The sequence below is a fragment of the Acartia tonsa genome, chromosome 15 (genome assembly GCF_053477335.1).
Source record: "Acartia tonsa isolate MP-2025a chromosome 15, ASM5347733v1, whole genome shotgun sequence".
NCBI classification, from domain to species: Eukaryota; Metazoa; Arthropoda; class Copepoda; order Calanoida; family Acartiidae; genus Acartia; species Acartia tonsa.
This window is the reverse complement of record NC_137274.1, coordinates 28,129,426-28,149,629: the sequence shown is the minus strand read 5'-3', so window position 1 is coordinate 28,149,629 and position 20,204 is coordinate 28,129,426. Positions and strand designations below refer to the sequence as shown.

At 31.0% G+C, this 20,204-nt stretch overlaps 1 protein-coding gene across 1 annotated transcript; it reads right to left on the bottom strand.

The window, feature by feature from the left end:
- Window positions 1-6,262: 6,262 nt before the first annotated feature.
- On the bottom strand, window positions 6,263-13,766 carry LOC145307062 (uncharacterized). The gene is made up of 12 exons (XM_080149401.1): window positions 13,670-13,766; window positions 13,483-13,575; window positions 11,831-11,857; window positions 11,466-11,558; window positions 10,400-10,489; window positions 10,126-10,224; window positions 9,866-9,964; window positions 9,185-9,283; window positions 8,914-9,012; window positions 7,255-7,362; window positions 6,897-6,950; window positions 6,263-6,398 (listed from the first exon to the last, which is right to left on the bottom strand). The coding sequence occupies exons 1-11, from the start codon at window positions 13,707-13,709 to the stop codon at window positions 6,922-6,924; spliced, it is 876 nt and encodes a 291-aa protein (XP_080005527.1). The 5' UTR covers window positions 13,710-13,766; the 3' UTR covers window positions 6,263-6,398; window positions 6,897-6,921.
- Between the last annotated feature and the right edge of the window lie 6,438 nt (window positions 13,767-20,204).

The window sequence follows — 20,204 nt, the reverse complement described above, 5'->3', positions numbered from 1 at the left end:
GATAATTAAGTATTTTTCCCAGGGATGGAGGGGACTTTGAACTGTTTATTATACTAGTCCCCAAAGTTTTACAATAACGTTTTCTTATTCATAGGCTCAACAACTTTAAGGACTTTTATTGAATTTTGATTAGTTGGTTGATTAAGTTTAATACACTCATTGTAATCTACATAAGGGATTATTTTATGTATCATCATTGGGGATGTACATCAACTTATTGGCCATTGTCTTATCCCTTTAGAGCCCTGTATTTTTCCAGCTTGTACTATGTTCAGTGCCAATGAAAATTTGTGTAATTTACAAAATTACAAAAAAGTGTAATTCACTGAATTAATTTCCTCAATATAAAAAACACTAACGGCTACGCCCCTACAGGCCTCTAGGGGTACTTTGGGAAGGGGGAGTTTAATTCAATAACCCATTTTTTTGGAGGGGAGGGGGGTAAATTTTTAAAAATAGTTAGAAATATTTCTAGGACATGTGTGAAGCTTTCCTCAAGTTATTGAGATCTCAAGCTTCAGAAAAAAATTAATACTTTATATATATAACTTTGTATTATAGATAAATAATGGCTACGCCCAAAGAGGCCTCTAGAGGCACTTAAGGATGGGGGAAGTTGAATCCTAAAACCTTTTTTTAAATTCATTTTTTTTTTATAACGTAAAAAAGTTTAGGGGGGAGGCCAGGGGAGTCGACAAACTCCCACCCAACCCAATTATTATTTTAGTTTAAAAATTTTATTTAATTTTTTTGGGAGGGAAGGTAATTTTTTAGGTTTTTTTTCTCTTGGGAGGGTGGTTGTACCCTCCTCCAAAATTGTTATAAACCTTCCCAGGACCTATGTGAAGCTACCCTGTAAAGGAGAACCTTATCAGTTCAGTAGTTATTGAGATCTTAAACTGTTTTTAACCTATTTTTAAAACATATATCAAAATATACTATGACACCAGTAGAATCAGACTGCAGAGCCTAAATTTGAATTAAGCCCCTGATTAACTTTTTATGGGAATTTTAAAATTAGTTTTTACTGTTGCTCAGCTCTGTAAAGGAGAACCTTATCAGTTCAGCGCTTAGCGAAATCTGTCAGTGCAAACAGACAGACATCATGTTACTAAATTATAAGTATTACAATATAAGAAAGTTAATCAATTTGGACCAATTTTTAGCTTTACAGACGCAAAAATCACTTTTACAGGGTGTTTCAAAAATTTCTCAGGAGTCCAAATATGGAGTGCCCACGCCAAATTTACTTCATATGTATTTAAAATGGATGATAATCACTCTCAATGCGAAAAATGGGCAAAATATTTTGTGTGTTAGTGTCAAAAGTTAAAAAAACATGTTTTGACATTATTCTTGTGACACCCTGTAATTCATAATTTTTGTGATTTTTAAGAAAATTTCTATATTGTACTCATCTGGGGGATTAATTTGATATATAAAACATGTATGTAAGTTGAAAATTAATGTAAAAATTTTAAACTTGAAAATCACGAAAAAACACCACAGTGAGAAAATGCGCAAAAAATCGGACTTTAAATGGATATAAAAAGTTACATTCTTAGTTTTATGACCAAACGAATGAGACTGGAAGTTTTTATCAAAATATGAGACCTCATGCAGAAAAATGTTTTTTTTCATAAATAATGAGCCATCTGTATGTGTGTGTGTCTACCAAAGGATCTTGCTGAACTGATATGGTTTTCCTTTAAATTGTAGCCTCTCAAAGTTCCTCCAAATCGAAATCGCCATGGAAAAAAATAGCCATACCCCAAAAAAATAAAAAGGGGTGGGGGACAACTCCTCCCCTAAAAGAAATATAAACCCACAGTTAAAATTTCATTAATTTAAACATGTTAGAGTTGTTAAATCGATTTTAAACATTGCATGATGATTCCTTTAACAGTTAGGTAAACCTAGCAACTATCTACTCATTACCTGAATGTATGTGCGGTCTATTTAAAATATGCAGATTTTTAGCTTTTATGGCAACAACTTTTTATATGATCCTGTTCATCATTTAGGGCCTAAAAGTAAGTATGTCCTTTGTTTATCCTTTACTAGCGGCTACGCCCCCTAGAGGCCTCTAGTGGGACTTAAATGTATTTTTGTTTTTAATTTAAATATCAAATTTAAGAAATAATTGACTATGTTGTGTTAAAGTCTTTGTGGAAATTTTTTGTTGTTTGATTTTTTGTGATTTCTCTTGGGAGGGTGGTAATACCCTCCCAAAATAGTTATAAACCTTCCCGGGACCTATTAGAAGCTACTCTGTTAAGGAGAACCTGATCGGCTAGCGGTTAGCTAGAACATACAAACACACAGTCAAACATCCTGTTACTTTATTACAAAGATTTAAGCAGTTACTTACAATTTTCTACATTTATTCAGTTCTGAAACTCTACAAGCGTTTGTCCTCCTATTTCAGGGTAGGGATCTTAAGTGATAAGACAATGGCCGATAAATTGATGTACAAAATACACAAAATTACCCCTTCTGTGCATTTTCAATTAGTGGTTGAAACATTTGGACACTCAACTTATGAACCAACCAATGAGAATTTATTAAAAATCTCCAAAGTTAATAATCCTACGGATAAAAAAACTTTGGGGACAATTGTAATAAACAGCCTAATGTCATCTCTCTTCTTGATTTCAGAGCTTCGCATTTTTAGATGTTGTCATCCTTGATATTTTTACTTTTGCTGTTTTTTAAAATTAAACTAAAATTGGGGGGAGGGGAGGGGGGTAAAATTTTACATTCTACAATCTCAATTGCCCCTAGAGGCCTCTCAGGGGTGAAGCCGCTAGTTTGTTTATATAGATCTAGCTTTAAGAAATGATTTTTTCATTTAAGCAAGCTTTTTATCCATAAAAGCGAAGCTATAAAATAATGGGACAAACGAACATTAACACTTTTAGAGTGTTAGTTAAAAGTCGAAACAAAATTGAAAGTAAATTTGTTGAAAACTGCTTAAATACTGAATATATTTTAAGGACACGTTTACATTTTTAGGACTTGATTTAAGACTTCGCTTATAGCATTGTACTTTGTTATCCTAAAAATCAGGATTCCAAAAATCTGATCAATCTGATAATTTTATCAAATAAAATTTGTTACTAAAAAAGGTTTAAAAATCAAAATATTAAAATAAAAGACTTAAAGTAATTATTTGATATTATCATTTATTTGTCCGTCTGTCTGTCTGTCTAATTTCACCTATGTTGATGTTGCCATCTTTGTTTTTTACCTAAACATTAAATTTAATGAAAAAAATCCATCAAATAAAAAGTGAAAAATCCGTGAACTTTAAAAATAAAATTTTAGTTTTTATTTGCATCTGAAAAATGAAAATGTTATAAGCATTAACTAAGGTAAAATATTTAATAAACAAACAAGGATGACAACATCCACAAATGCAAAAGCTCAACAAATTGCAGGGTAAACGAACTCAAGCAATTGTAGAGTGACAGCCAGGGAGGGAGGAGACATTGGACTGTAAATTATACTGGTCCCAAAAAACATTTTTGTCTCTTTTTACACGTTTGGGACTTGATTTGTTTGTATACAAACTAGCATTGTCTAAACTTTTCAACCATTAATTTTAAAACCCACAGAATTGATAATTTTGTTAATTTGCCATCATAGTAATCTTATTTTATCGCCAATTTTCTTATAAGATCCAAATGGACAGCGCCTACAATTTAAACTAACCAAACAGGAATGTAAAGGGATAAGACAATGACCGATAAATTAATGTACAACCCCAATGATTATCTACAAAATTACTCCTTCTTTAGATTACAATTTTCTTTGGACGCTCAACAAACTAATTTTAAAATTTCATGAAAGTCCCTAAAGTTGTTGAGCCAACGAATAAAAACATTATTTAAAGCTTTGGGGACTTGTGTTATAAACAGCCCAATGTTCCATTCCTCCCTACTATCTAACCAATAATTATAATCTTAATTCTAGGTATTTTTATTTTAAGAAACATCCTATTTGTATAAAACCTTGATTTTTAAAGATTTCAATAAAATATGTAAAAAGTTGATATCAAAGAGTCCATGCGATCATTTTAATCTACCTCCTTTCCTTTTTCAAAGACCTCTTTCTTCTGCTTCTAAATTATTTTCTTCTACTTTGCTGTGTTAATATAAGCTCATTGGTTGATTTTCAATGACCCATTAGAAAACTTGCACAAGGAGGTTGCGATAGGGAGATACAGTTATTTAACCCTTTCTCCCTCTAGTGTTTTACTCTAATAAATAATATAAAGTGTAACATCTCCATAATAACATTCTTAAATGTAATCAAGTATATATAAAGTATTGTAAGAAAGGAAGACTTGGAGTCTTGGACAGCGGATTTTTTTAGCTATTTTTCATGGGAGAGTAGTGGTACCCTCCACCAAAATAATAATAAACCTGCTTGGGACCTATGGGAAGCTACATTGTAAAGTGAAGATAAATAAAGTCCCTCTACAGATTATGACGTCGTAGGATAGAATAGCCAATGAGAGGCCAGTATACACTGCAATTAACCAATGGTAAAATGTATGCTGACCTCTCATTGGTTATTTTATCCTATGACGTCATAATCTATGGAGGGACTTTAATCATCTTCTGGTTGAGTGATTAGCGAGATCCTTAGATGCAAACACATTCACACAGACCCTGTTCAGCATTTATATACGGATTTTACTTTCTTTCTATATACTAGAGCCTACGCTACTAGAAGCCTCTAGTGGCTCTTGGGAAGTTAAACAACTCTGTATAATATTTTAGTTTTTAAAAAGAAAAAGAAGAATTTCAGGGGGGGACATTTATACTAGGAACAATTTTTTTTGGGAGAGTTGTTGAACTCACCCTCAAAATAGTAAAAAATCTTCCCAGGACATATGGGAAGCTACACTGTAAAGGAGAACCATATTGGATCAGCAGTACAGACAGACACACACACACACACACACAGATCCATTAACTTTATTATAAGTATTAACTAGAAACTTTTGTTATGATTAAAAGTTCCAAAGATTTTTAAAATAAATATGAAAAAAATCCATGAAGTGAATAAATCAAAATCTGTAAGTAAATCAAAATAAGTTAATTTTTTTAAATTGTAGGTTTTTTTGCCGCAGAATAATGATATTATGTAATAATGAATATTGTAATCCTTTTATAAAAGTAACAGGATGTTTATCAAAATACTATTATCATAGTAATATGATGTGTTTCTATGTGTCTGGCTTAAGATCTCACTAAATGCTAAAAGTATGTTCTTTTACTGCATTCTGTATTTACTCAGTTTTGCAACAAATTTGTGTACAATTTCTTTTATACTATTAATTAATATTCTGCTTATTAGGTTTAAACACTTATTAGAAACCTTGATTACTACTCGCCACAGTTTCTGACAGTAGGATATTTACCTGTAACATCCAGCATGTAAAGATGCTTATCTAGCATTAATAATCAAAAGTCGGCCATCTGCTGCAACACAGCTAAACATTATAGTTTTGCTTTATTACTCATTACATTGGTTGAGTATTTTTATATGCTTTAGGTTGACCGATTTTATACTTAGGGTTGTACTTGTTTAGGTTGACCTACAGGACCTACATAGAGTTGCACCTAAAGGTTAGTTCTTATCAATTTTAAACTTTGCAGGATGATTCTTGTAACTGTTAGGTTCGATTTAAAAAGATAGCAACTCTATGAGCATTACCAGAAAGACCCAAAGTTCATTTAAACCATACAGATCCTTTTAATTCATCTGATTTTTTAATATTGATTCCTAGAACAACAAGGTATAATATCTAAAGATAAGCATCTCCATAATTAAGTCCTAAAAATGCGAGTATGTCATTAAACAGTATCCTGTATTTAATAATATTCATCAAAATTAATAATAAAAAATAATATTCTGCTTATTAAGTTCTGACAATCAACAAGTGGTTATGCCCATATGAAATAACCTCTGTCTTTAGAGCTTTGCTTTTATGTATATTTTGATCCTATTTATAATAGGATAAAATTGACAATTCAGCATTAGGATACCAAACATTTAACATTATAACCAACATCTATCAAATCATCTTAAGAGTCAAGGATTGATTATATCCATAAAACCTTTTAGAACATATAAAGCATTATTTTTAAATATTAAAGTTAAAATAGGTCTTTCAGACTTGTAACTGACAGACAAAGTAAATTAAAAGTAGCTAAGCTAGGAAACAGATTAAAATTATAAGTAAAAAAACTTTAAAATCTAAATATTCTTATTTTGAAAATCATGAATCATACAATAATCAATTTTTATAAAAAAAAGGCACAGTATTTAATGATGACTATAAAGCACTGTAGGTAATCACTCTGTTGACCCAAAGCTGTTCTGTTCTGAAATAATTGTTATATTAATTAATCAAAATTATATTGGAATTAATAGCAGATATAAGATTTAAACAGATGGACAGGAAATCTTCATAGATAGATATAGCGAAACTAAAAATTAGAAAGAGTTGTTTCTCTGTATATTGTGATTTTTAGATTAGATATTTTGAGATAGGCAATTAAGCAAATATATATATAAAGATATGTTTAGATAAATAAATATATATATAGATAGAAAGGAAAAATCTCCTGCCTTATCTGCCTTATAAATTTAAACAGTTATAGGTTTAGAATTAAGGATCATAATAGGGATACGTTTCTGACATAGCTAAGTAAACAAATAGCAATTACTAGATGTATATACAGATAAGTAAATAGCTAAATATATAGGTAAGTTGGTATAAAAAAAAAATTTACTTCACAATGTGCTCGATAGGCACTTTAAATGAGAGCACTCATATAGCTAACTCTTTTGTTCTTAAAGAATTTATCTAAATGTTTTACCTTGTTATATTGTTGTATTCTGACTTTACTCAATCTCACTTCCCTTCTTAGCTCCTAAAGAAAGGTTTTAACTTTAAGACATTAAAATTTGTTTGTCTTTATATCCAAGATTTCCCCACACAACCCCCCACCCACCTTAATTTTTCAATAAGGGTGAATAAAACCCGCATAGCATCCCTTTTGCAAGACTATATCTATTTGTGATGATTATATTTTATCCTGAACCCCACCCCTAACTTCACCTCCCCCACTCTTAATTTACTTAAGTGTAGGTGACAAATAGAAAGAATTCATTAAAAGCCGAATAAAATGATAGGATAGCTACACTTATAAACATAGAATTATTAAATAAGCTTACCATTTTCTCTAAGTATTTCTGCTATTTCTTCCTTTAGGCTATTTCTTAGTCTTTCTTCATATGTGATACCAATATATCTTACAAGAGCATAATCTAGAGCTGTCCAACCTATGATATTATTAATTATATAATAAGCATACAAATAATTACCCTGTCAAAATTTTGTGAAGTTAAATGATAATAGTTATGTAGTCATAATATGATTACAATATTATTAACCCATTAGTGCCGAACCGGGCATCAAAACCCGGTTCCGAAAAATGGAAAAAAAACCGGTTTCCGGCTTCATAATTGCATCATTCTCAGAATGAATCCCCCCTCTACTACCCTGACTTTCATTTCCCCCTGGAGCAGGCAGTTTAGCTTACTTCAGTTTGCTGGTATAGCTCAACAAAATTTGAAAATCATGAAAATTCAAAACACCCTTCTAACTTTTTTGTTTTTATAGTAAAGTCGCTGATTTTTTTTGTGAAATCTATTGTTTATTGACAAGTACATCTACTTGTGAATTCGTTTTATTCAAATTATAATTTTTTATATGATTTTTTTGTCGTTTTTTTACGCCCTATTATGACCCGGTTCGGCTTGGCCATAAATACCCGAAAATTTTAAAACCCGGCTCGGTTTCGGTTTTTATTACCCGGTTTTAACTTTTCAACCAATAAAAATAACAGTTTACGTCATTAGTAAGGGTTTGAGCCACCCTAATAACCCTAGTAATCTCTATAGGTGTCACCCAATAGTTTTATGCTCGTTTTCTGATATGTAACACCCAAATTTTATATGTTCTTTTTTTGTAGTGTGTGTCTTTTAAAACTTCGAGCAACGGGTTTTTTTACCCGAAAACGGCGGCACCTATAGCCGAAACACTAAATTTGAAATAAATCGCTTCGTATTATACTTGTAGCTCTTTAGATTACATGAGGTTGTGTAGTTTTCAATTACGGATCGTATCAAAGTTCTAAAAAGTGTTCATCTCACTTTTGGCGTTCAAAAATTACATTTTTCGATTTTTGGTCAAAATAACCGGGTTTATACAGGTCAACCGGGTTTTAAAACTGGGGGAAAGCACCAAAAACGGGTGTTAATGCCTGGTTGGTATTTATGGCCAAGCCGAACCGGGTTTTTTTGCAACTTTCCTGTGCACGCCACTAGAGCAAAACAAAAAAATACGAATTCCGTTTTGACCATTATAAAGCTTCCCTGAAACTTACAGCTCGATCGGCCCATAAAAGTGGCGCTCGGCACTAATGGGTTAATATTGTTAATATGTCAGCAATATGACTTTTTATTAGTTTATAAAGTTGGCATAAACTATATTTGAATTGTACACATAAACATAATGTTTCCAAGGTAAATGGACAAGTATCATAGCAAAGTATTACTGAGTAGAGAGATAGATAGAGATAGAAATAGAGAAAGAGAGAGATAGAGAGAAAGAGAGAGAGAGATAAAGTTGAAAGGAAAATTTACGTATTCGTGCATAAGATTGATAAATAGATAGATAGTTAGATAGAGAGATATATAGATATATAAATAGATATTAAGATTGATAAACAGATATATATTTATATATATATGTATATAGATATAGATAGATATAGAACAAACTGTAACTAAAGATATACAAATATAATATAATAATATTATGTAACTAACCATCATTATCTTTATGGTTGACATGAGCTCCATGTTCTAGAAGTATTTCGACTACTTCTGTGTTTCCATTGTCTGCTGCAACCATAAGACTTGTCATTCCTAGATATAATTATATTAGTTACATTATATATTCTTTAGTTTAGAGTACAGTTATAGATATACAGAGAGCCATGTAAAGAGATATATAGATAGAAATAGACTATAGATAGATAGATAGAATATACTAAATATACAATATATAAATATAGTTTAATAACAATATGTAACTAACCATATATATCTTTATTGTTGACATCGGCTCCATGATCTAGGAGTATTCTGACTACTTCTGTGTTTCCACTCACTGATGCAAGAATAAGACTTGTGTAACCTAGATATAAATAATATAATATTAACCATGTCAAAATTTGTTCATGTTAAATGATAATAGTCATAATGATTACAATATTGCTATTGTTGTTAATATGTCAGCCATAAACCTTTTATTTTGTTTATAAAGTTGGCATAAACTATATTTGAATTGTACACATAAACATAATGTATCCAAGGTAAATGGACAAGCATCATAGCAAAGTATTACTGAGTAGAGAGATAGATAGAGATAGAAATAGACAAAGAGAGATAGATAGAGAGAGAGAGTATGAGAAAGTGAGAAAGAGAGAGACTGATGAAAGAAGTTTAAAGAAGAATGTATAATACATATCTGTGCATCAAACTATTAATAATACAAAATGTATTTTAAGTTTAATAAATACATTTGTGAGTTTTTAATTCATTATAAAGAAAGATAAATTGATAGAAAGATATATACATGCAGAAAAATAATTAGATAAATAGATAGATAATTAAACTGTTAGATAGCAATTAGAACTATTAATGAATAGATAGGAAGATAATACTAATATTTATAATAAAGATACAATAAATGGTACAGTAATATTATATAACTTACCCTTATTATCTTTATGATTCACATTGGCTCCATATTCTAGAAGTAGTCTGACTACTTCTGTTTCTCCACACTTTGCTGCATACATAAGACTTGGCTCACCTATATATAAATATATTAGTTACATTATATTAGTTCAGAGTAGAGTTATACCTTAAATATACAGAGGGGTGTACAGAGGTAGATATTTAGACTAAAGATATATAGATAGATAGAATATACTAAAGATACACTATATAGTATAATAATATTATGTAACTAACCATAATTATTTTTATGGTTAACATCGGCTCCATGTTCTAGAAGTATTCTGACTACTTCTGTGTTTCCTTTCTCTGCTGCAACCATAAGACTTGTTATTCCTAGATATAAATATTTTAGATACATTATATATTATTTAGTTCAGAGTACAGTAATAGATATACAGAGAGCCGTGTAAAGAGATATATAGATAGAAATAGTTGACTATAGATAGATAGATAGAATATACAATATATAAATATAGTTTAATAATATTATGTAACTAACCATCATTACCTTTATGATTCACTTTGGCTCCATATTTATAAAGTATCCACGCTGTTTCTTTGTTTCCACCCAGTGCTGCCCTTATACGACTTGTGTAACCTAGATATAAATATATTAGTTACATTATATATTCTTTAGTTCAGAGTACAGTTATAAATATACACTAAGATATATGTGGAGAGATAGTTATAGATAGATAGAAAGATAGTAAGATAGATAGATACTAGATATTTACTCCAGATAATATACGAACTGGTATTGTAGGCCACCAAAAAATTTGATATAGATAAGGTTATTATGTGCATTCAGAGCGAGCTATACTTAAACAATAAACAAAAAAGACCAATAATATGCTTATTTTTACTATGTTGCTTACTTAAATAAACCTCAGATTCTTGAATAATGGAACTTTTTTAGTTTGCCTTGTAAAATTATATTTTTGTGCGTTGAAAGTCTGTACTGCCAGTAGTTTGGCCCCTAGCTCATACTCAAGTTCATAATAAAGGTAGATAGTTAGATGTATATAAATAGATAAATAGATGGATATATAGATAGATAGATAGATAAATAGATATATAGATATATAGATAGATATATAGATATATAGCTAGATAGATAGATAGATAGATAGATATAAAGATAGATAGATAGATAGATAGATAGATGCGTAAAATTTTTATACTATTAACACAAGTTGCGCAATTTTATTTTTCAATAATATTTTCTAATACACTTGCAAGTCAAGTTTTTATGTCTGTTGGGACATTTTACCACTTAGCTCCCTAACAATGCATAGCACAGGAAACAATCTTATATTTCTAAAAATAGAGGTCATAGCGGTTCTAACGGTATGCTTAAACTATTATCACAAGCTGCGCAATTCTATTTTTCAAAATGTCCACTTTTTTTGCACACACTCTAGATAGATAGATAATTTGAAAGGTAGATGGATAGTTGGATTGCTAGATAGATAAACAAATTTAAATATTTAATAGATAATGTATATGATTTTAACTAATCTTAATGTAACAGCTTCTGTGACTGCAATTTCTTTACTTTGTCTAATAAATGTTACCATCAGAGTTAGTTTCATCAACAAAAAATTGACCAGTTTTCAATATATTCTTTACTTCTATATTGTCTCCAAGTTTAGCTGCTGCAAACAAAGCTGTAAAAAAATTATTATATTAATAGCCAGGCTGTAATATGGAATGATTTCTTTAAAGTTTCATCAGACTTTAGTGCAATAGAATCTTATAATTGAAAGAGGAATTGGAACAGATTTACTTGTTTAGAATTCTAGATATTGTTGATTGTTAATTGCATTGTTACTTGAAATATGCCAATGTTCATTTGTTGTATCCTGGTTCATTTTTATTTTCAGTCCAAATTTGTTTTAGAAAAAACTTATTTATTAAAGTTGTATTATTGTACATTTACCTCCTGTCTTGTAGCTTACTTCAGATGCTAAAAAAAAAATAATTAACTGTTTCATTTTGCTTCAAAATGGTGGTTCAAATAAAACTGCGTTTTCCGGTTTTGGGAAATAACCAGTAGGAGTATGAAAAAATAATTATATATTCTTATTCTCTATAAAAGTATGGATTAATTTAATAAAAGGTGTTTTTTAATATCTCTTAAAACAATAGCGCTTTTTTTAGAGCTTAAAGAATTCAAAATGTATATGTGTTACTTTATTCTTGTAGAACTTAGGGCTATAACGTTCAACTAAATTCTTCTTTTGACTTGAAAACCATATTATAGCATGCTCAACGAAATATTCTAATAATTACATTTAAAATTTAATTTAAAAATGCTTATTTTTACAAATAAAGGTACTAAGAAAGAGAGGGAATGTCTGATTGAGCCAATAGGAGAATCGCATCGGAATTTACATTGGATCTCATTGGTTGAAATTATGTACACATTTTCCTACGAAGGCATGTTTTTTTTCATTTCATACATACATAAAAGTCAGCTGTTAACAGTATATTTTCTTAGTAGAAAGCTTTGCGGAATCAGAATTAATTGCCCAAAAATTTCGTTTACAATTTGAAAGCTTGAAACAAAGTTGGATTCTTAAAAAAAAAGTTAGGCTGGCAACTCGCTGGTAAGGCAAAATTATTTTTGTGAAAAATCCTCCAAAATCGAATAAAAAAATTTACAAAAATGAAATAAAATCTTAAGAGGGTTATTAACATATGATTTTGTTTAATTTTTGTAGATTTTTAATGTGCGTTTGGATGATTTTTCACAAAAATTATTTTGCCTCACTATCGAATAGCGAGTCTATCATTTTTTAAGAATCCACATCAGCTTGAGTCGAAAGTAAACAATACTTTTGTCTGCTAGGAATGTTCTCTCTTAGATTTGACGAAAAAAGGGTTCAGAATATTCTTCTACTCTTCTATTTCTATTTTTTTACAGAACAAATTATTAACTTTATTCTTGCTTTAATTATGATTCAATTTGCTAGTATTAAAATAAAACCCATGTTTGATTGATGTATGACATATTAACTCACATAACGAGTAATTAAAGAAAAAGCCTTTTAACGACAATTTTGAATCAAGATAACTTGCTTATTTTTAAAGATATTGATATGAAATAAAAAGTTTTTTTGTTTTATTCTTCAATGCGCACAGTATTGTAAGAGATTCCCTACTAAAAATGACTTTGCCATAGAGAAATAGAAAAACTAAATTCTGAAGAACCTAAAAAGCTCTCTGCATGTAGCAAAAAAAGAAATATGTAAAAAACCTAAAATGGGGACATTGATTTAACCTTTTATTTCTTGATATTGTAATTTACAACCGATATGTTGCAAAATAAATGTGTTATTTGATTATAATTGTTATCATAGTTTTATCATCAGGCATTTTTACCCTACATGTACCTATCAGCACAGCCGCATTTTTAGAGATATCGAAAAAAAACCTAAGTAAATGTTATGTACATTTTTACACAGAATATGGACCTATAATTATTTTTTTCATGCTCCTTCTGGGTGATTCCCAAAACTGGGAAAACGCAGTGTATGTGTGTGCTTTAAAACTAACACAAATAAAATATTTTTATAAAAATAGTCATACCTCCACATTGACTTTGTCCAAAATCACCACCAGCCTGTTTAATTTTCAACACAAAATGAGGATCACCACCAGCCTTTACAAGAGGTGTTCTTCCTGATTATAAACATTTTATTTTAATAATGAATCTTGTGATTTTTACCAAATTTAAAATGTATATAAAATCATTTATTGTATTAATAAATTTCACCTTCTTCATCTTGTATGTTTATATCTTCTTTGTAAACCATTACCACAGTATCAAATAAGTTGATACATTGGGAAAGATACTTTCTACAATCATCTGAAATATATTAGAAATATATTAGAAAATTTTATAGTTTTTACATTTTAACCCTTACAGATCGGGGAGGGGGGGGGGGGTAATATTGACCCCCCCCCCTCTAGTTTTTTCAATGTCATTTTTTTTGTAGTTAAGATAGAAAGTTGTGACTTCATGACTTTTTAAGTTTAGTAATTATACGTTGGCAAGAGTTGATTTTATTAGGATATCTGGTCTGTGTTGGCCGTGGTGTCCGGTCAAAGTCAGTTGGGTGGCACCAAAATTTTAAAAAAATTCTAAATAAATCTTAATTTATACATTATGACTTTTGTGAATAAGGTAGAAACCTAAAATTTTTTTTGGTGAATACTGAGATATCAATGATCTAATGAGAAAAGTGGTGTTATGACCATTTGACCGCACCCTGACCGACTTTATGACCGATTTTTGTCCGGCTTTTCCTACAGACATATATCATGAATATCGTGGCTTCTATTACAGCTAGAGACCTATAATTTTTTTGGTAAATCCTTAAGCAACAATAAACAGATAAAATATTAATTGGCGCCGTCAACCGCCGTTTTACTGCCGTAACCGCCAAAAATGTCGGTTTCAGTTATTTGCCGTTTTTCGGCGATGATCAGAAAAAGTAATTTTTTTGTTATGAAAAATTAAAGTTCGTCCTAAAATTTGGTCATCCTAGCTACAAAATTGGCCGCTCTACAGCTGTTCTAAAATTTAGCGGCTGGCGGCTAAAAAGTGGCTAAGGAGCAACCTGACCGTTATGACTAGAAAAAGTAATTTTCTCTAAAAATACACATGAACCACCAGAAAAAAAATTTTACGTCTCTATCTGTAACAAAAGCCGAGATAGAGGGGGGGGTCAATATGACCCCCCCCCCCCCAATCTATTAAGGTGGAAATTGGGGCCCGATCTGTAAGGGTTAAGCATTAAGAGATATAAGTTTTCCGGAATTTTAATGTAGGGAGTAGATTTGAAATCTGCATCAAATTTTAAGGATTTTTTATAAAATTCGTTTTTTGTAAAATTCTTTATCTAAAAGCGAAAATACATTTTAAGTTAATTAATTTTGACCAATAGGATAGGTGGATTTTAAACTACCTGCGCTCTAATTGGTTGAATGATGTACGACATCCAATCAGAGTGCAGATTTTTTAAATCCACCAATCACAGATGCCAAAATTAATTAACTTAATTTGTATTTCCGCTTTTAGATAAAGGATTATACAAAAAACGAATTTTATAAAAAATCCTTAAAATTTGATGCAGATTTCAAATCTACTCCCTACATTACAATTCCGGAAAACTTATATCTCTTATTAAGCATGCTTAAATGTTGTAATCTGCATCATTTGGTTGGCCAACCAACCTATATTTATTAGTGCATTTTTCCAGGTAGTAAGGGAGGCTACAATGGATCAAATAAAAGGTTCCAGTTGAAAGTGATCATGAAAGATTTAGCAAGATTTTGGAGACTTTTTTACCCCCAGGGTAAAATTTTTGGGGGGGGTACTTTAAATTTTATTAAATATATAGTATTAGAAATGCGCGCAAAGTGCACCAAAATTTTTTTAATTAGAGATTTTTTATTTTGGGGGGTAAAATGGTTGGGGGTAAATTTTAAATGGGGGGGGGGCTAAAATGAAAAAAATGTAAGGAGTGCCTATGGCACCCCCAAAATCGTATGGGAGGGGTAATCGCCCCATTACCCCCCCCCCTTGGACGTCTATGATCTGCTCAAAAACCAATTACAGTTGTGATGGTTTTAGAATTAATTCATGGGAATGTTTTTTATTTCCTGCATAGAATCTAAAAGCATATCTGCTAGTCTATCTATAATACAGAGTAGTACGATGTCTGTCTGTCCGTCTGTCTGTCTGTCAGTCCGTCCGTCCGTCCCTTAAGATCTCGGTAACCACTGAACTGATCGGATTCTACTCTTGAGGGTATATACCTATTTTCTTGGGGGGTGGGATACCCCTAACCCCCCCTAAAAACAAAAAAATCCCCCCCTTTTTTTTTATTTTGCTCTGCTACAGGCTGCCGCAGGCTGCCCTTTTTATTATTTTTTTCCAGCATTTATTTTGAATGAAAGAATAGCAACATTCTCTCACTAAAAACAATAAATATTAATTTTTTTTATCACCTCTTGGGGCAAAGCCCCTAGAGGCTAGGGGCGAAGCCGCTAGTAATACATAATAGAACAATATCTGTTCATCAGAAGCTTAGTATCTTAGTAACCACTGAGCTCAGTGGGTTCTACTCTTCATTGAATTTACTTCCTGGTCCTGTAGTGGTTTTAGGCTATTCTCTTGTATACAAAAACAATTAATTACATCACTATGGGGCGAATTTGACAAAACAAATTTTTTGATAAAATCTCAAATACCTATTTCACAAAAGACTTTAGTGATAATTAGAAGATTTAGGAAAACAATTGTATAAAGGTACTTGTTATTGTACATGTTTGGGTTGACATGTGAAAAAAGGTTGAACTGGGTTTTAAAGGAAGCCTACAAGAAATGCACAGATTGAAATGCTGAAAGACTGCCACATGTAGATAAAATGCCTTAAATTTGAAGTCAAAATTTTGATATAACTAAAAATGTCATTTTTAAATGACTATAACTTTTTGATTATTGAAGCTAAAGGCTTCAAAATTAAGTTATTGGGTCTACTTGTGGTAGTCTTTTAGCAGGTAATCATTGTATTTCTTGCTGGTTTTCTTTATGTTATATTTATAGGAGTTAAACTTCCAATTAACTCTTATGAGGAAAACATATAAGTAACAAATCCACAGTGTAGCAAATTTATTTTGACTATTACCTCGTTCATAATACATAAATTGATTACAATCTTCAATTGATCTGCATACATCAATTGTTGTATGAAAAGCTGTCAAAATTTTCACATCTTTCCTAAATAATTTTATAATAGTTTAAAGTTTTTTTTGTCAAGTTTCTTATTTGTAATTTATTTCCTGTACAATAACTAATCACCTTGTTTTATTACATAGAATTAGATGTGTAAATCATATTTTCCCTGTAAAATGACTCTCATAGCTTTACTGACAAACAAATGGACTAAATAATGTTTAAATTGGATGTTCATTTTCAAAGGGAAACATCTCCAAACACTTCAGCTTTATACATTAAATGAGAGTTTAGAAAATTCAGATGTACAAAATGAAAGATTTAGTAGTTTTGCTAATAAAACATATAAACTTGCCCTGTTTGTGTCCACATTTTGTGTTTTGGTCTGCATCTTGAAATAATTTTCTCTGCCCATTCAAATTTGTTATCTGGTTTCCTAAAATTGGTGCTGGCACTGATGATAATTTCATGGAGAGTAGATACAACTAATAATATGAGTATTTTTGTAGACATTAAATGGAAAAGCTTTTTTGTAATAAAATTTTACATTTCCAAGCTTTATATTTGGCTAATGTTAGTTTACAAAGTCAAGATAGATTTATATTTTAAGATATTATACAGAGCAGCTAGTCAAATATATAAATCTTGGAATTCCCCTGTTTGCACAAATAATTTTTAAATCAATACAAGGTGTTTTCCCTCAAATCTACAAGGTGTTTCAAAAGACTGCGTTTTCCAGATTTTGAAATGAACCAGAAGGAGCATGAAAAAAATTTTTATAGCTCCATATTCTCTGTAAAAATGTACATACCATTTACCTGAGTTTTTTTTAGATATCTCTAAAAATGCAGCCGTAGTGAAAGGTAAATGTATGGTTAAAATGCCTGATCTTAAATCTGTGGCTTGGCTGTAGTACTCCGGCAAAGTGAAGCGTGACAGATTTAGAGATGTCAAAAACGTCAAAAATCATGTAAAATCATGAAAATTTCTTGTTTTTCGACGTTAGAGATCCATATGAAACTTAAAAACTCATTTTAGACTATAGACTATGGACTGAAAACCCAGGATGAATCTTCATGCCATTTCTAAAAAGGTATAAAACATCATTTTAGCCCAACTGTGGTCTAAATAAAGGCCTCCGTGTCAAAGGGTAGCTTGAAAGTTGGGTGAATTTTGATCCTGTGGTTACTCACGTTTCTAAGGAAATGGGGCCTCCCGGCGGCCGATCTTCATTCAATGGACTTTTGGGCCTGGGGCTACTTTGAAGCATGCACCAATAGACGTGCCCATGCCACAAAGACCTCCCTCATTGCCACTATCAAGGAGAACTTTGTCAGCTTGGACAGGTAAATTTTGACCTGGGCCTGCAGGCAGTTGAGGAGGCGGGTAGGGGATTTTATTCAATGATCTAATAATCATATACCTATTTTGCTTCCCAGTTTTTAAAATTTAATAAAATCTTTAAAATTGACGATTTTATGTTCATTTGATTGCAATTTAGAAAAAGTCTGGTTATATGTGGCGCACCCTGTATAATCATTTTTTTCATACTCCTACTGGTTGTTTCCCAAAACCGGAAAATGCAGGGTTTTATTTAAAACACCTTGTAGTTTTCACCATAAATATAATATAAATTACAATAAACTATAAATGATATGGCAAAAAATCCATTTAATAATTTTTAATTTTGCCTCATAAAATCTTTTAAAGGATGCAAACATTTTGTGTGGTATATTTCTATTTTAATTTATATCAGGGAATAGTTTCCAAATGAAACATTCTGATAACATAATATTTTTTTGCTGTAAGTAAGAATACTTTCCTAGAGACTCTGGTTTGTTTTCCAAAAGATTACATACACTGTCATTTCTAAATAATAAATTTTTTAATGTAGTAAGTTATATGTTATATAAGTTTTACTGACGTTAACCTAAACTTTTAAAAGTTAAAGGAAGCCTGCAAGAAATACACCAATTTAACTAATAATTGACTGCCACACGTAGACCCAATACCCCAAATTTGAAGCCTTTAGCTTCAAAATTAAAAAAAGGTTATAGACATTTATAAATGACATTTTTAGCTACATGAAAATTTAGTAAGATTTCCATTAATTATGATGTAAATTTCAAAATTTAATTTCATTGCCTAGAAATATAATTATAATCTTATTTTTGTCAGAAAGTTAGGTTACCTGTAACTGCTTAAATTTTTGCAATAAAAATTATTTTTTTAAATCACTTTAACTTGCATTGTACAGAAAGTAATGTAGTATTTCCAGCCAATCAGAAGGCTGAATTAGCCTAACAACTAATCACAGTTTAGCTTAAATTAGTTTAATTTGTTTTTGCTATGATTTTAACACTTACAAACCAAATTTTTTTATAGAGATTTTTACTATAAAATGTGATGTGTTCTATTAAAATTTCTGTTATTAGCAATGGAAATCTTTCATAATTTTCATGTAAATAAAAATATCATTTTGAAATGCTCATATTTTTTTTATTGAAGCTGAAGGCTTCAAAGTTTGTGAATTGGTTCTACTTGTGGGAGTCTTTCAGCAGTTAAGGCGTGGTATTTCTTGCAGGCTTCCTTTAAGATATGTTCAAAGAAAAACATCTGAAACCCAAAACTTGGTTATTTTCTGTGAAAAAAATGGGGGATTGTAGATCTCTCAATAGCTCTTGGTGTGGGGCGCATATGTGTTTATGATGGTTAAATTTAATAATAGATTATATAAGATAAAAGATGTTTAACTATAGTTTATCTTGGGAATATAAATGAGGGACAAATATATTTTTTTATAATCAAAAATTGAGCAGTGGCGTGCGAACCGAAGGGGGCATCTAAGGCAATCGCCCCCCCCCCCTAGTGACCAAAACGCCACCCCCCCCTGCCCTCCCCCTAAATGTTAAAAAATGCCCCATTTTGCCCCCCCCTGGTCAACAAAAATGCCCCTTTTTGCCCCCTACCCTACAAAAAGCAAAACTATCCCAGTTTCCAAAAAAAGATCAAGAAATACTCCAAAAAATAAATTTTGGCGCTTCGCGCCAAACAGACAGATACTATTCATTTAACCTTACCAAGTTTTTAAATTAGTGTAGAAATTAGGTTATAATCTTTTTTCACTGAACATAACAAACCAGGTTATAGGAAGAATTTTATTTTGTATACCAAAGAAATTTTGTACATCCCCAATGATGATACACAAAATTACCCCTTATATAGATTACAATTAGTGGATGAAATGTATGGAAACTCGACTTAATTAACCAACCAATCAAAATTCCATTAAAGTCCCCAAAGTTGTTGAGCCAACCATAGACGTCCAAGGGGGGGGGCGGTAATGGGGCAATTACCCCCCCATTTAAAATTTACTTCTACCCTGGGGGTGCTGTAGGCACCCCAAACCATTTAGAAGGGGGTACTTACACCCCCCCCCAAAATAAAAAAATCTCTAATAAAAAATTTTTTTGCGGGCTTCGCCCCAGGGTAAATTTTTTTTTGGGGGGGGGGCGGTAAACTTAATTTACCCCTGCCAACAGATTTCAGGGGGGGTAATTACCCCTCC

Coding starts and splice junctions, on each gene's coding strand:
- LOC145307062 (XM_080149401.1), bottom strand. CDS start 13,709: ATGGTTTACAAAGAAGATATAAACATACAAGATGAAGAAG. Junction 9,965..10,125: donor TAACCATAAAAATAATTATG/GTTAGTTACATA, acceptor ATTTATATATAG/GTGAGCCAAGTCTTATGTAT. Junction 6,951..7,254: donor AGAAATACTTAGAGAAAATG/GTAAGCTTATTT, acceptor ACCTTTCTTTAG/GAGCTAAGAAGGGAAGTGAG.